General features: G+C 35.6%; 1 protein-coding gene across 1 annotated transcript in view; it reads left to right on the top strand.

Annotated features, from left to right (window-relative positions):
* The window catches only part of LOC126890813 (endoplasmic reticulum transmembrane helix translocase), a 214,742-nt gene that overhangs the window by 13,157 nt on the left and 183,803 nt on the right, over positions 1-17,782 (top strand). Inside the window, exons 3-4 of the mRNA XM_050660004.1 lie at positions 112-306; positions 16,488-16,780. Coding sequence (XP_050515961.1) covers positions 112-306; positions 16,488-16,780 — 488 coding nt within the window. The remainder of the gene's footprint in view (positions 1-111; positions 307-16,487; positions 16,781-17,782) is intronic.

The raw sequence follows: 17,782 nt of genomic DNA on the forward strand, positions 1-17,782 counted from the left end.
TTACAATAGGCCACTTTATGTAATCACCTCAGTGACCTCTTTTAACAATTTTAATTTCTGATTTGTATTTAAAGATAATTACTTAATTTAAAGATAATTTATATTTTTTAGCTGGAAACAGGCCCATCCATCTGGTTTATGTTTCAAAAAACCAAATATATATGGAATTCTGATAAGAAGACATTCAGGGGCCTAGAATTTCCGATACATAAAAGCTTTTCTGAGTACATGGGATCCAAGGGACTCCAAGAAGATGCTGATTTACTGGAAGCTGAACAGTTGTACGGAAAAAATTTCTTAGACATGGTAAGAATTTTAGTGTTATGATATAGTATAACCTTGTTTGTTATTTACAGATAATCCATTAGTTAACAGTAATTATTACAAAAAAAGAAGTATACAGGTATATAAGTAGTAATAAATTTAAGAGAGATACATCATTATCATCATAATTGGCTCAACAATTCTTTCTTGGCCTGCTCGCAAAGACCAAATACATACAAAAGGCGTTATCGCTCCTAGCCTTGATACTAGATTGTTCAGTTCTCTTTGGAAAGTAGTGCAAGCAAGAATGTAGTGTTCTGCGTCGTCTATGACGCCACAATCTGTACACAAATTATTTGTGGTCTCCTTTATTCTCTACCTGTAAGACCTAAAGGAGCCATGCCGGTAAGAAATTACGTACAATAATAATTTAACGTTCTGAACCTACATGTTACCACATCAGGGATTAAGCCTGTTTAAGATTTCGTAGGTCTGATGTTGATAAGAACATAAAGCAAGAATAAAAAAGGCCAAAGAATCATGGATTAAAGAACAATTTGTAGAAATGGAAAACTATGAAAGAAAGTATGACACATTCAATATATTTTAAAAGTAAAAGAAATTACAGGAACCCCAAGAAGACATCAAATAAGTTTGCTTAAGAACAAAAACGGAAAGATTATTATAGATTTAACAGAGAAAATTAACAGATGGAGTGAATAGGCACACTTAAGAGAATTGTTTGAGGACAACAGAAATAACATTGTTCAGGTAAATGGTGAAACGGGACTGAAATCCTAAAGTGTGAAGTAGAAATGGCACTTAGAAATTCCAAAACGGGAAAGGCAAATGGACCTGATGCTAGTACTGAATTGCTAAAGATCTTGAATGATGAGTCAATAAGTATAATATTACACTTATTTAACCCAATATACATACTGATATTATACCTCAAGAGTGGCTGTTGTCTACAAGTCTACGTTCGTTACACTGCCAAAGAAATCCAATGCTAAAGAATGTTCAGAACATCGAACAATATCTTTAATGAGCCATCTACTAAAGATATTTCTAAAAATCATCCACAACCGAATTTATCAAAATTTGGAGTCAGATATTAGCAATAAACAGATCTTCTTCTTCTTTAAGTACCGTGCCAAAATTTTTAGGCGTGGGTAGCTTCCATAACAATTTGCCGATATCGTTCTCGATCTTGTGCGGCATGTCACAATTGATCTGCTGATAAGCCAGTCCATTGACGAAGGTTTCGGAGCCATGAATATTTCTTTCGACCAATTCCTCTTTTTCCGTCGATCTTTCCATTGAGTATTAACTGCAGCATCCTGTATCTGCTACCTCTCATTATATGCCCCAGATATTCAAGTTTTCTCTTTTTTATCATCTTCATTAAGTCACCTTCGCCTTGACCTACACTGTTTAAGACTTCTCTGTTTGAAGTGCGTTGAACCCAAGATATTCTGAGCATTCTACGATACGACCACATCTCAAAGGCTTCTAATTTGTTCATCATGTTAACCTTCATGATCCAGGTTTCACATCCATATAGTAATACAGGATACACATAACATTTTAGGAACTTGATTCTTAGTTGTAAATTCAGCTGAGAGTTGCTCAGAATCGATCTAAGTTTCATAAATGCTCCTCTTGCAATTTCTATACGAGTTTTAATTTCTTCATCCGGATTTAGTGTCTCGTTTATCCAACATCCTAGGTATTTAAAATGGTTAACTTTTGTTATTGATTCATCACTGACAATTAGTTGCATAGGGCCGACGTCTTGTTTACTAACCACAAGTAACTTTGTCTTTGTTGCATTTATGTTAAGTCCGTTATTGGAGCATTCTCTAGTGACTCGATCAATAAGGAATTGAAGATCTTCGATATTTTCAGCCATGATCGCGGTGTCGTCTGCATATCTGATGTTGTTAATAGTTTCTCCCCCGATTCGAACTCCACATTGTCCTTCCAAGGCTTCATTAAAAATTATTTCTGAGTATACGTTAAACAAAGTTGGGGATAACACACAACCCTGTCTGACACCTCTTTGAATGCAAATTTTGTCTGTTTCTTTGCCGTCTACCAGAATAGAAGCTTCTTGATTCCAATATAGATGTTGTAAAAGTCTCAGATAATAAACAGATGGGGTTCAGAAAAGGACTAGGTACTTGAGAAGCTCTCTTCGGTTTGAATGTTCTTACACAAAGTTGCCTAGACGTTAAGCAAGAAGTACATGCATGTTTAATCGATTTTGAAAAAGCGTTTGACAGAGTACGTTATGATAAGCTAAGAGACATTTTTGAAAGAAAGGACCTAGATAATAAAGATCTGCGAATAATTCTCAATCCATAGTGGAATCAGAAAGCTAACATCAAAATAGAAAATGAGACATCACAAGCAATAGAAATACATAGAGGAGTACGACAGGAATGCATCATGTCACCACTGCTATTTAATGTATCTACCGAAAGCATTTGCCAGGAAGCCCTTTTGCAAGCAAACGAAGGAATCGTAATCAATGGAGGGGTTGTAAAAAATATTCGATACGCGGACGACACTGTACTAGTTACAAGAACAGTAGAAGAATTCCAATGATTACTTACGAATATAAATATTGTTTGCAAGAATTATGGCATAAATATCAGTATCAAAAAAGCCAAGTATGTATATGGTCTTCAGTAAAAACATGACACAACCAGCACTGTATATTAGTATAAACGGCATTCAAATTGAAAAAGTATCAAGTTACAAATACTTGGGAACGGTAATAAACGAAACTGGAGACCAAAACATTGAATTAAAAAGACGTATCGAAATTGTCAGGGCCACCTTCATAAAGATGAGAAACTTCTTCTGCAACAGAGATACCTATGTATAAGCATCCCTCTACGATTAAGAATGCTAAGAGGTTACGTATTTAATACGCTATTATATGATGTAGAGGCCTGTACTTTCAAACAGAACAACATAAAACATATTGAAAGTTTCGAGATGTGGTGCTACCGTCGAATGCTGAAGATAAGTTGGGTTGAAAGAGTCACAAACTTTGAAGTAATACAAAGGATAGGAAAAGACCCAGAAATTTTGTTAACGATAAAACGAAGAAAACTCAAATATTTGAGTCGAAGCTAGGACAAATAATCCCCGGACAAATAATCCCGGACAAAAAATCCCCACAAATTATCCCTGGACAAAAAATCCCCGGACAAAAAATTCCCGGACAAAAAATCCCCACAAAAAATCCCGGACAAATAATCCCCACAAATTTTTTTGGACAGAATATCCCCACAAAAAATCCCCAAGGTCAGCTGTAAACAAGGTCAGGACAGCCTTGATGATTTCCTATCCGATAGGAGTGGCACAAGAAGGAGAAGAAGGTTTCGTACCATATGGGGGCTCCGTGTAAAAGAGAGTGTACAACCTGAAGGTACATTCTTCTTTTGAGGGCACCGCCTATCGTTGGCATAATTTTTATTAATGCCGTGGTTCTCTCTTCTGCCCTGATGATTACTCTGAAGGACTCCAGAGTGAACTAAAATTTCATTACATATAATTTTTTTAATAGAACAAACTGTATGCGTGTATCCAGGTAATAAAAGAAGACCAATATCAACTAAGGATCTTACTGTTAACTTTATCGAATGCTTTGGAGAAATCGGTATACCCTTGGTATTCAAAATATTGAATTGCACAGTGCAAAATATTATAAAATCTAAATCAAGCGAGATTACATTTAGTAATTTTATTGAAAACAATCCAAGTAACACCTTCAGAATAATAAGTCGGCTGAGTAATCAGTTTTATTAGGAAACTATAAAAAGCATGACACAATAATTCATGATATCAAGACTTTTTATTCTTGTTAAAAATATAAAATCTTACACACGACAAACATGTACAAAACCTCAATTAAAATTAAAATTATGTTGTAGATATTCATGAATTGTATAAAAGGAATTTTTTATCAATATTTTTTTAATTTGATTTTCAAATTCGTTTTCAGGCATGTTTCTGACATTCGCAGACAGAACAATAAAACATTTTATTGCCAATCCCTTGGTCCACTTTGACACCCTTTTCAAACTTCAGTATGCTGGTATCGTATGTTTCTTGTGTCTAGTATCGTAACCGTGTTAACCTTCATGACTTCTATAAAGATTTATATTCCTCTTCATGATTCAAAGGTATTCTAGAATGTACTGTGCCGACACAGTAAGAATTCCCAATCTTTCGTAAGGCCTGGTGGGAGGCCTCCCTAAATCTCAAACCAGCAAGGACTCTCATTGCCTTTCTCTACAGACCAAATACTCTGTGAGTGTCAGCTGCATTACCCCAGACAAGGATAGAGTATGATAGATGTAAGTGGAATATGGAGTGATACCTAGTACATATATCTAGTCTCCAGTGAGACGCATTTTGAAAAGTTTCTCAAAATAAAGAGACTTTTATTTAGTTTTTTGTACAAAGTTATTAATATGTGAACCATACTATAATTTTGGGCCCAAAAATATTCCCCAATTCCTAAAAACCCAATCTCGCCGACTCAATCATTCATATCGTTCATTCCACCAACATACGCCTGTTTTGGATTATCGCGACAACGAATATTTCAGTGTGCAACATAAGAAGTACGAAAGTAAATGGCTCTAATAATTATTCCATTAAACAGCAATGTAATTTGCAATTTATTTTCGTTCTTCATATTTTGCACAATAAAATATTCGTTGTCGAAATAATCCAACACAGGCGTATATTCGTGGAATAGGGTATATCACCAACATCTCTCATTGTGAAAATCACTTGTTTAGTTTCATTGTTGTTCAGAACCAACCTATTTGTAGCAAACCATTACTCAGCCCGGTGTTGTGCCTCCATAGAACCTTTTAGTAAATTCTCAGTATTATCAGCTGTGAAGACATAACTAATACTATATGTCCAAGATTAAGACAGGTTGAGGCAACAATAAGGGCTATTAAAAAAAACTAAAACAAAGCTTAATCATCTGTTGTATAAGGATGATTTGAAATTATTGGCTTCGTAGATCAAATGCTAAAGCCACCTAGATCAGATACTTACTTACTTTTCGTGTCCGGAACACCAACAACTTTAAATTCTGTATTTCCAATGGTTGGCCACGTAGATGGCCCTGTCATTTGCTATAATTAAGTCTTCTTCTGTGCAGGTCTCTCTCATCTCTGTGCATGATAGTAGATGCCGGCTGGTCTGAACCGCGCCACAGTCGCAGGTATCGTCCTCCTGGTATCCCCATTTTTCCAGGTTACTAGCACAACGGGAAACGCCGGTTCTTAGTCTTTTTAGCGCTTTCCAAGTCGGATACGGTAAATTGTGTCCAGCAGCCATTTCCTCTGAGGGAGGAAAATGTGTCGCGGTAGCTGACGCTTGTCATAGATGTATTCGGCGCGTCTCTGGCGCTTCGGGGATGGATCTTGATGTTTTCAGGAAGCTTTTCCGAGATCTTAGTCTGCTTGGCTGAGTTTGGTGGTCATATAAGGGGTGTCTTCGGTCCGTCTCCTGCTTTTTTCGTTATACTTCTGACGTGACCTTCCTTCTGATAGGTGGTGGAGCAATTCCAGCTATGGGGTATACCTCTTCGATAGGTGTCGGTTTCAGGCAACCCGATATTATACGAACCGTTTCATTTAGAGCCACGTCGACGTTCTTTGCGTGAGCAGAGTTTGCCCATACTGGTGCTCCAAACTCCGCGGCCGAAAGACATAATGCCAAGGCAGAAGTGCGGAGAGTGTGTGGTTGTGCCCCCCATTTTGTATTAGTTAGCTTGCGGATGATATTATTTCTGGCGCTTACTTTCTTCTTGACATCTTGACAGTGGTATCGGTAAGACAGAGTTCTATCCAGACGGACGCCAAGGTATTTTGGCGTCTCGTTATGTTCCAGCATCTGACCACGTCATTCCACCTCCAGCGGCCTTCGGGCATGCTTGTTTCTCAGGTGGAAAGCACATACCTGGGTTTTTGTGGGATTGGGTTTCAGATGGTTTTTATCGTAGTATAGAGCTAAGTCTCCCAGGACATCTGTCAGTTTCACTTCGACTTCATTGAAGGTTCTTCGCTGAGCTGCCACAGCTGTATCATCAGCGTAAATAAATTGCCTTGTTTGTTGGTGTATGGGTTGGTCGTTGGTGTATATGTTGTATAGAATCGGCGCGAGGACACTTCCCTGTGGTAGCCTATTTTTTTGGTCCCTCCACCGACTGTTCTTGGACTGGAGCGTTACGTAGAAGCGTCTATTCTGGAGGAGACATTTCACTAACCTTGTTAGTCGGAAATCCTTTGTAGTTTCGTAGAGTTTTGCGAGTAGCCGTTGATGGTTAACTGTGTCATAGGCGGCAGTTAGGTCTATGAACGCTACTCCTGTTATTTCCTTCCGTTCAAAACCATCTTCAATATGTTGGGGAGATTAAGAATTTGACTGCAGCAGCACTTTCCGGGTCTGAATCCTGCTTGTTCTAGAATAATTTTAGTCTCCACATATTCTGCGATCCGGTTCAGTATCATTCTTTCAAAGGCCTTGAAAAGTTGGCACAAGAGAGAGACAGGTCTAAAACTCTTTGTATCCGCCGGATCCTTCTCTGGTTTTAAGAGGGCTACCACTCTAGCTTTCCTCCAGATTTTGGGGATTTGTAATGTACGTATGCAGCAATTCATCATTTTTACGAGCCACTCTACGGCTTTTAGTCCAAAGTTCTTTGTTTGTTCTGTTCGTATGTAGTCCAGGCCAGCCGCTTTATTATCTTTCATTTGGTGGATCGCGCCTCTCATCTCCTCTAGACAAAAAGAGGTACCTAGAACATTGATCCTTGATCCAATGCTTCAGAGAATTTTTCCCATTTTGCTTTAGTAAAGTTGAACCTTCTTTTGAAAGGAACAATTTCGTATCTGATTGCCGCGTTGGAAAGACAAATTATTGGTCTGTGCTGTGTCTTTGGGAGGGCGCTTCCAACGATTTTTCCAGATGAGATACTAAAAACTGTAGAAACTTTCTTAAATGATATCAGTATGCACTTTGGACTAGACTACACAAGTGCTGTGTTCTATGTATAATATAGTTAGAGGAAAGGTTCAGCCCAGAGGATTCTATATGCAAGATGGTCAAAACATCGAGGCATTGGGTGAAAATGATACAAATATTTCGAGGTGAAGCAAGCACGAAAAATTTACCATAAACAGATGAAATCCGAACTAACTTCCGGATTCGTACGAAGACATCTAAATCGGCCATATCTTAATAGTAAAAATTTTTTTAAGGCAATAAATGTACGCCTGTTAAGCACTTAGCTACTCATTTGGTACTATAAAGTGGTTAAAAACGGATATAAAAATCTTCAGCGGTAAGTAAGAACACTTCTCACAAAGGCGCAAAAACTTTATCCACGCAGTGCAGTAGGAAAATAACATTACCGCGGTATCTAGGGGAAAGAAGACCTATGGACAGGAGAGCAACTGGATAAACAGGTTGCTGATTTAAGAACTTATTTTCAAATGCAGGCTGAAACATCTACTTTACGTCGCACAATTTGCGCAGTAGATGGCACAAGGCCGCTTAAAATAACGGAACAAGAAATGCGCATAAACCACCTGTCTACGCAAGAAAAAATGCGCACCTGAATGAATCCTCTACAAGGACATCTCAATGAGATGAGCCAAGAGTTTGTCGACAATACAGCGTCAAATTATTGGTTGTTATCAGGAAAGACGCTTCCTGAGCCATAGGGTTTCCTACTTGACATTCGGGATCAGGTTATTCCAACTAAACTTTACCTGAAAGGTAATTTACTAATAAAAAAACATCTTACCGGGGCTTGCCAGATATTTGTCGGTACTGGTTATAAAGAACGCCATGACTCAGTAGGAAGATTATTCATCAATTGGGACTAAGGAAAAACTAGCTAATAAATTGGGACTTCTCCAAACCGACCACCTCCCTTATTATCATTACATCCCTGACAGAATGCTTGAAAACGGCAACTACAAGCCAAAGGGGGGGCCGCACTGTACTCACAGACCAACCAGTGGCATATAATAGACTGGATCTAATACTAGTTAATAAACCTACTAACCAAACAAGGATAATTGATGTGGCGATACCCCACAACAATAATCTGCGTGTTAAATACAACGAAAAGATCGCCAAGTCCAGAGATTTAGCAATACGAATGAGACAATAAGAAATGGAAAGTACCCAGACAGTACCTATTACTCTATACTGGTGTTATTCTCCGAAAAACCTCCTAGAAAACAAAACAGCTGCGTCTAAGTGAACATGTGTATAAAACCATGCAGAAAGTTTTACTACTCTCGACAGGGCCCTCGCTACCATATGTGCAAAGTGTGCAATGCACACGGGCGCCATCCTTTAGGGGCGGTAAAACCCGGGGTCAAAAATTGCAAAAAAGCAATGAAACAAAAAAACAAAAATTAATTTTAAAATAAAAGTTGAGAAATTAAATAGGATTCAGTTTAAACACACACGAAATTTTATTAGTATATCATCCATTTACTGCCGATTCCCATTTGCGAGAACATGTCATAAGTCAGGCATTTTAATTTATTTTGTTACGCTTTTATTCTGTTTGTTTCATTTTGATATTTTAGCCTATTAATAATAGTCCATTTGCTCACGGTTTTTGCTATAAATTTTAAAGAACCGCTTATATTGACATAAAATTTGTCATACACATAGCTAACAAGAAAAGGAGTGATACCTACTGTGCCGATGTGTGCTTTTACTTTGGGGGTAAAAGGGGTATTCTCAGGGGAATACGCCCGAGAATACCTGGGGGTATTCTCAGGGGTGAGAAAACATTCGTTCAAAATAAGTCGGGAATTGGATAAACTGACTAATTCTAAGCAACTTTTGTTCTATAGAGATTTTCACTAAGTCAATTCTTTTCGAGTTATTTGCGAGTGAGTATGTTCATTTTTCAACAAAAAAAAAACATTTTTAGACGGTTTTTCGCAATTAAAAACTAATTATTTTATCGAAAAAATACTCTTAGCAAAAATAAAGCTTACAAGAAAGTGAAAAAAATAATTTATATATGAAGTCTGCAAAACCCAGTAGAAAGCAGAGTTGTAGCTTGTAGCTAATGAAAAGTAGATTCCTATGCGTCAAATTCCAAATCGAATATTTCAACGTGAAATAACCAAAAAATTAGCACTTTTCGGGGAAAACTCTTTAAAATGTTTAATTACAACTTCTTTAAAATGTTTAAGAAAAGCTTTATTAAAATGATATGTAAGTTTCATCGGTTTAAAGTGCCACATTTTTGAAAAAATTTGGTTTTAAAGTAATTTTTTTCAATCTTGAAAAAATTTCTTTTTTCAAATAACTTTAAAATTAATTAGTTTTACCAAAAATATCAAGCAGTAAAAAATGTAGATTTTGCTTTTCTGAATATTTTGGATGTTTTGTTTTCCTGTAAGACAAAAATTGGAAGATATGGCTGTTCAAATTTTGCATACACTCATGATTGGTGACTCGTTCAGCCCTTTCGCCCGTTTAACTACAGCCTTTTCAAAAATAAGCACTTTGAACCGATTAAACTTCAGATCATATAAACAATACATAAGTAAAGTAACTTGTGGTGAAGCGGTAACGATTAATTTCATTTGGGATGCTAATTAGGGAGTGGTTTTCATGATTTTTTACCAAAAAAGGGACCAACATTATTTTTAACTTACTTACTTTTGATGTTAGAAAAATATAGCTTCTTTTAAACACTTTAAAAAAGCTGTAATGAGTTTTCCCTGATAAGTGCTTGATTTTTTGGTTATTTTACGTTGAAATATTTGATTTGTAATTTGACGAATAAGAACCTCCTTTTCATCAGCTACAACTCTGCTTCTACTGGGACTGCAGACTTCATATATAGGTACTTACACTTACACCATTTTTTTTTATAAGCTATATTTTTTTTGGTAAAATACTTACTTTTTGAGTTATTTGCAAAAATCCGTCTAAAAACTTGTTTTTTTTTTGTTGAAAAATTAACATAAATTTACTCGCAAATAACTTGAAAACTATTGAAAAGTAGTGGCCAAAGAAAAATCTTTATAGAAAAAAAGTTATTTAAAATTAGTCATTTTATCCAATTCCGGACTTTTTTGAATGTATTTTTTCACCCTCGAGAAGGGGTGAAACTCACATTCTAAAGTTCAGTTTTCTGGTTTATTTCAATCACCTACCTACCTTCAAGGGGCCTGAAGGGGCGCCAAAATCCTTTTTTGCACACAGGCGCCAGTACCCCTTACGGGGGCCCTGACTCAGATCAATCAATATTTCAAATCAATATTTTTGTGAGATACTCAGATGTATCAAGTCACCTAGGGCTCGATAACATAGAAGAGTCCCACCAGCAGTGGCTTAGCCTCCCCATAAATTTTTTACACACGCTACACTGTTTTGTTTACTTTGCTATTTTGCTTCGCGTTAGAGATATCGCAAAAAGTTATTTGAACACGTTGTTCCAAATAATATTCTAACCCCACATAACAAATTTCAGCACAAAATTCGCACTTTTAGTTTTTTCATTATTTGTAGTCGGAATCCTAAAATCGCAGAGGAGGCTGCTGTCCGGAAAATCTCACTTGCTAATGCTCTGCGTAGTAGGGTGGTGCGAAAAAATTCAAGTTGATAATTCTGCATCGCTATAGTGCGGAAAAGTTGCGATTGGTAATTATGAGAAAAACAAAAAAAAATATTCAAATCGGACTTTATCTTCCGATCCCGCAACGGACCTAAAGATTATGAAAAAAATGAAATTTTACCCTTTTTCAAAAAATTTTATGGACCTTCCGTGTACGTTTTATTTATCGCTATAGTAAAATTTATTTAAAGTTTGCATGGTTGAGTAATAAAAAACATAGTTTTGCGCATTTAACGAATATCTTCCGATCCCGCAAGATCAATCAAAATCTATAAAAATTTGAAATTTTTGATGATTTTGATAAATTAAAAAATATTTATTTATCTCATTTTCCTGTTAAAATATAAAGTTCTTCGCTTGTTTAGATATTGTATGACAATCTTTGAACAACCTAGAACTCAAAACGAGGGGGTGCTTGCACTTCTAGCTCCACACGCACCCTTCTCTCCAAAGAACCAATGAGTGTGTGTTTTTTACATTATTTGCATATGTATATTTCTTTTTCGTCTATTTGTGTCCAGCTTTTAAACGCCAACTTTGTATTGTGATTTCTTGGTAAAATCTGGCAGCATGGGCCTTGATTTAAGTGTTGTCCTGAATGAATCCATCTCTCTGTTGGGGCCCACATACATTAGACATTAGACGATGCTTCCGTGACCAACTTTACGCACCGCTCGACAGCTTGCGTGTGGCATGGATAGATTTGTACTGTACATTCCTGTCTGGCATGTCGCCTGATGTAGTGCAGGAACTTATATCTTCATTTGAAACTCTTCGAAGAACTAGTGGAGAAGATTTGTAACATTCCAGACTATTATTTCAGTGTAGTCCTGTGCTTGAAAATTTAAAGGGATGCAATTTCTAATACTTTTGCCATTAGCTTTAGTCTGTCCGGATTTTAACACTCTACTTAGCCCTAGCTTTCTAATGTGTTTCCTTTCACCCTACAACTTTAAATTTTGACGCACAGGACTTAACTAAAATAATAGACTGGAATGTTGTAAAACTATCTTTTTCACCAGTTCCTTGAAGAGTTTCAAATGAAGATATACCTTCTTGCGTTACATCGGGCGACATTCCAGAGTGGAATGTACAAAACTATCCCTGCTACATGAAAGCTGACGAGCGGTGCCTAAAGTTGGTCACGGAAGCATCGTCTAATGCTAATGTATGTGGGCCCCAATCAAGAGGTGGATTCATTCGGGACAACACTTAAATCAAGGCACATGCTGCCAGATTTTTCCAAGAAATCACAATACAAAGTTGGCGTTTAAAAGCTGGACACAAATAGATGAAAAAGAAATGTATACAGGGTGTCCAGAAACTCTACCGACAAACGAAGACAGGAGATTCCTCAGATAATTTTAAGACAATTTAACCCAATTCACCTAGTCCGAAAATGCTTCTTACGGGAGCTAGAGCTCTTTGAAGATGGCGTCATGAAATTAGTTTTTCTTAAATACCTCCAGATCGCTTCTATTTAGAAAAGCGAAAATTGGTATGCATATTTACTTTTCAGAGATGAATCGATTCCACCCATTGCAAATTTCTAGTACCGATCATAGGCGTCCGTTTTGGGTAGAGCAACGGGTATTTTATCGCATAACTTTTTTGTCCTTAACTTTTATGCATTTTTGACAACGGATTATTAAATTGTGAGGTATTCTAGTACTAAAAGGTACTCTTGCTTTAAGTCGGTAGGACACACCGTTTTCTAGAAAAATCGATTTGAAAGTTTTTCGTTTTTGGAATTTGAAAAAAAATTGAAAGAACTTTTCAACAAAAAACGAAGTATTTTACCAACATAAAGTAAGAGTAACTTTTAGTACTCGAATACCTCATAATTTAATAATCTAGTGTAAAAAATGCTCAAAAATTCAAGACAAAAAAGTTATGCTATAAAATAACTGTTGACCTACCCAAAACGGACGCCTATGACCAGTACTAGAAAATCGCAATTAATGAAATCGATTTATCTCTGGAATATAAATAAATGTACCAGTTTTCGTCTTTCTAAGCAGTTTTTTTTTGAATTTTTTTTTTTATTTAAAAAGCGAAAAATTTTCAAATCGATTTTTCTAGAAAACGGTGTGTCCTACCGATTTAAAACAAGAGTACCTTTAAGTACTAGAATACTTCACAACTTCATAATCCAGTGTCAGAAATGCATAATAAAAGTTAAAGATAAAAAGTTATGCGATAAAATAACCGTTGCCCTACCCAAAACAGACGCCTATGATCGGTACTAGAAATTTGCAATGGATGGATTAGATTTATATCTTGTAGATAAATACGCGTACCAATTTTTGTTTTTCTAAATAGAAGCGTTCTGGAGGTATTTAAGAAAAACTAATTACAAGACGCCATCTTCAAAGAGCTCTAGCTCCCTTAGGAAGCATTTTCGGACTAAGTGAATTGGGTTAAATTATCTTAAAATTATCTGAAGAATCTCCTGTCTTCGTTTGTCGGTAGAGTTTCTGGACACCCTGTATATGCAAATAATGTAAAAAACACGCAGTCATTGGTTCTTTGGAGAGAAGGGGGTGCGTGTGGAGCTAGAAGTGCAACCACCCATTCGTTTTGAGTTCTGGGTTGTTTAAATATTGTTGTACAATATCTAAACAAGCGAAGAACTTCATATTGTAACAGGAAAATGAGATATCTAAATATTTTTTAATATATCAAAATCATCAAAAATTTCAAATTTTTATAGATTTTGATTGACCTTGCGCGATCGGAAGATATTCGTCAAATGGGCAAAACTATTTTTTTTATTACTCAACCATGCAAATTGTAAATAAATCTTACTATAGCGATAAATAAAACGTACACGGAAGGTCCATAAAAATTTTTGAAAAAAAGGTAAAATTTCATTTTCATAAAGTCCGATTTGAATATTTTTTTTGTTGTTTTTCTTATAACTACCAATCGCAACTTTTCCGCACTATAGCGACGCGGAATTATCAACTTGACTTTTTTCGCACCACCCTACTGCGTAACCCAGCAGCGGTTAAGGATGGTTTAAGGAGACCCGGTTTCCTTATAGCTGCACATCGCTTAACGCACACGCTGCCCGGAGATCGGGCAAGTGAGATTTTTCGGCCAGCAGCCTCTTCTGCGGATTTTAGGATCCTGACTACAAATAATGAAAAAAACTAAAAGTGCGAATTTTGTGAAGAAATTTGGTATGTGGGATTAGAATAACATTTGGAACAACTTGTTTAAATAACTTTTTCCGATATCTGTAATGCAAAGCAAAATATCGGTAATTTATCGTGTTTTTGCAATGGCAGAGTAAGCCGCTTTTAGAATTAAAAAAATTCAGTTGAGTATCTTAATCAATGTACACCTTCAACCTGTATGGACTGCAAAACTTCAAATCTGTATTTATTTTGATATGCATATCTACTTACAGAGATAGAATTGTTAACAAATAAACGACACAAACTTTGGTAATACACTTTTACAATTATACTAACTATTTTTAAAATGATATGATATTATGAAATAATTATGAATTGTGATGATATTATAAAATGTAAATAAAAAATGGTCAAAAAATGGGGCCTTAAATTAGATTTTTTTGGCGGTTTTTTTTTGCTAGTGCAAATTTGTCTAGATAATTTACAGTTAGGTATAGCCTCCCCTATTGAAAAAATCACGAGTCGCCACTGCCCACCAGAGCTCAATCCTTTTGATAAGGTCAGCTGGGATTAGTGAATTTCCCCTCAGAGAGCCGTATGGCTAAATCTGGGCAGAAAGATCTGGGCAAAGATCTTGGCAATAAGTGAACAGTGGCGGCCGATCAGGGTCGGCAGTGCCGACCCACACATTTATAGATATAGATTTTTTAATATTTGTATCTGTGAAGTAAAAAAATCTGTCAGATAATACAGACTAAATTTTATTCATGGTTTTCTCCGAGCCATTCATCTGACTTTTCGGCTAGCCGACCCCAACTCATCCGTAGCTTGACGATTTACACGTAAAACTCAACGAAATAAGTCGATTAGCAAGCGAACATACATTCCTGCGTAGGCATTAAGCGGCAGGTACGGCACATTTAAATCTGCCGGTCGGTGTTTCATTTGGAAGCATCGGCAGAAATTGTCAAAAATAATCACGCCGTTTTACGTCGGTTAATTGATATTGTAATTTTTTTAAGTTATCAGGAATTATCATTTAGTGGAAACGATGGATCGAAGCATTTGTTAAAAATCAAAGTAATTATAGAGAATTAATAAAATTGTTTTAGAAATATTTACTTTCTGATTCGAAGTGTATTCGTAATACAGAATGAACTAATACATAAAATATAATCAAATAGTTACATTTTGAATAACGATATTGAATCTGAGATTTAAAAAACCGTTTGCTTTTCGCTGGAAGTAGATGAAACTTCTGATTATCATGTCATTAACAATTATCAATAATTGTTGTTGTTCGATACGCGTTACGTGGTAATATTTATGAGAGGTTTTTAGGTTTTAGAGACGTAAATAAAATCAATAAGGCAGAATATATTTTTGGTGTTTTAAAGAACAGATTAAAATTTTTTGATATCAAAAATAAATTGGTAGGGCAAACTAGGGCAGTCTCCAGGCAAAAGTTAAAATTATTGCATCACAAGCTTTATTTACTCACTATTATGCGCATATAATGAATTTAGTTTTGCATGATACGTGTAAAAAATAAAGAATATCGTCATTTTTTTGCCAGTTTAGCTCACCTAGACGGACTACTGCTTTAGAACAAATTTGTTTCGAAAAAAAAGCAAACAGTTTGTCAGACGCGATGAAATTTTAAATCTCGGTTAGTTTTATCCAAGCAGATTATCTCTGGTAGTTTTAGTATCTGTAGCAGATTTTCGTGAACAGCTTTTCGAAGTTTTTGATTTTATTATCGAAGGCGACGATTTTGAAAGTGGCGATACCTCGATCCGTGAAGCAATCGGTTTGAGAACTTTATTAAATAATTACTCTTTTAATATTCTTTTAAATATTTTTAAGACAGAGTTTGCCCAATATATTCATTGTTGTTCAAAATCAGTCAACTGACATTATTTATTCCAAAAATAGAATAAGAAAGCTGGTGCAAAATCTCAGAGATTTTCGTAATGATAGTAGCCTTTTAGTTTGGTGGTATACCTATATGAGGAAACAAAAAAACCTTGCCGACCCTGTCTCTAAGGTCACGAGCCGTCACTGTAAAGTGAATCAAGTTTGAAAAATGTATTTCTATTTTGGGTGGGGCGGTATGGCCAAATAGTAGGCTCTTCTAGTCATCTTCTTCTTTACGTGCCGTCTCCCAATCGGTGATTGGATATCATCATTACTATCTTTACTCTATCTACCGCTACTGCGAAGATAGAACTGCATTTAAACCAGTCCCTTAAATTCTTCAACCATAACAGTCTCCTTCTTATACTCCTTTTAATCATAATATCCTAGTCATAGGAGGTGGAATTGCAAGCTGAAAAATATACCAAAAATATTTTTTAATGACATATCCTTTATTATAGGGTGTTCCTGAATTCAAAACACTTTTCACCGAACGTGCCACAGCTCCCTTCTTCGTGTTCCAAGTGTTTTGTGTGGGACTTTGGTGCCTTGATGACTTCTGGTATTATTCTTTGTTCACGCTTGTGATGTTAGTACTTTTTGAATGCACCCTAGTGCAGCAACAGCTTAGAAATATGGATGAAATCCGCAAAATGGGCAATAAGCCCTACAATATACTAGCATATAGAAGCAGGAAGTGGAGAATGTTGACCACAACAGAGCTAATACCAGGAGATATAATCTCCATAACCAGGTAAGAATATCAACTGTTGATTTTAGAATTCAGAATAATCTCGAAAAGTCCGTTATCTGACGTTGAATACAGCTGGTAAACTAGGTTCGCTCAAATAAGCCACAATTTTACTAAAAAAAATGATTTTATTAACGTTTCGACTCACAAATCGGGTGTCGTTGTCAAAATACAAAAAATATTAATGAATTAAACAAAAATGTTGTTGCTTAGTAATAAAATTCTTCTAATAACTTATTTAATCTGACTCATTTATATCGGCAATTCAGAGATATATATTATACATTTTAAAGTAGAAGACTTTAAAAATGATATTGCCAATATTTATGAGTTGCGTTCCTGGGACGACTTTATTGAAAGATAGTTCATTCGATTACATGAAATCAAATTTATATTTGTGACGGATGTGGATGTTTTTGAGTTTGAGTTGATTTCATGTAACCGAATGAACTATCGTTCAATAAAGTCGTCCCAGGAACGCAACTCATAAATATTGGCAATATCATTTTAAACTCTTCTACTTTAAAATGTCTGAATTGCCGATTTATAATATGTCTGAATTGCCGATATAAATGAGTCAGATCAAATAAATTATTAGAAGAATTTTATTACTAAGCAACAACATTTTTGTTTAATTCATTAATATTTTTTGTATTTTGACAACGACACCCGATTTGGCCTCGAAACGTTAATAAAATCATTTTTTTAGTAAACTTGTGGCTTATTTCTCATCAAAACTAGTTAATTGCAAAAAATGCCACAAGAAAATAGCTTCAGAACAACATTAGGTTCGCTCAACTGAGACGCGTTTTGACAGATTCATTGGAGAAAACCTACAACACAAAAGTTCCTACCTCACGCTATTAACAGCTGAAATAACCTTACTCTTTCGTTAAAAAAAGAATAAATTATTTTTCTTTAAAAACTCTTCTTTCTATAAACTCATAAAATTTTGTGGAATTTATTTCACCAAAATATTTTATTTTGTACAATAAAAAAATTTTT

The sequence above is a fragment of the Diabrotica virgifera genome, chromosome 8, assembly GCF_917563875.1.
Source record: "Diabrotica virgifera virgifera chromosome 8, PGI_DIABVI_V3a".
NCBI lineage: Eukaryota > Metazoa > Arthropoda > Insecta > Coleoptera > Chrysomelidae > Diabrotica > Diabrotica virgifera.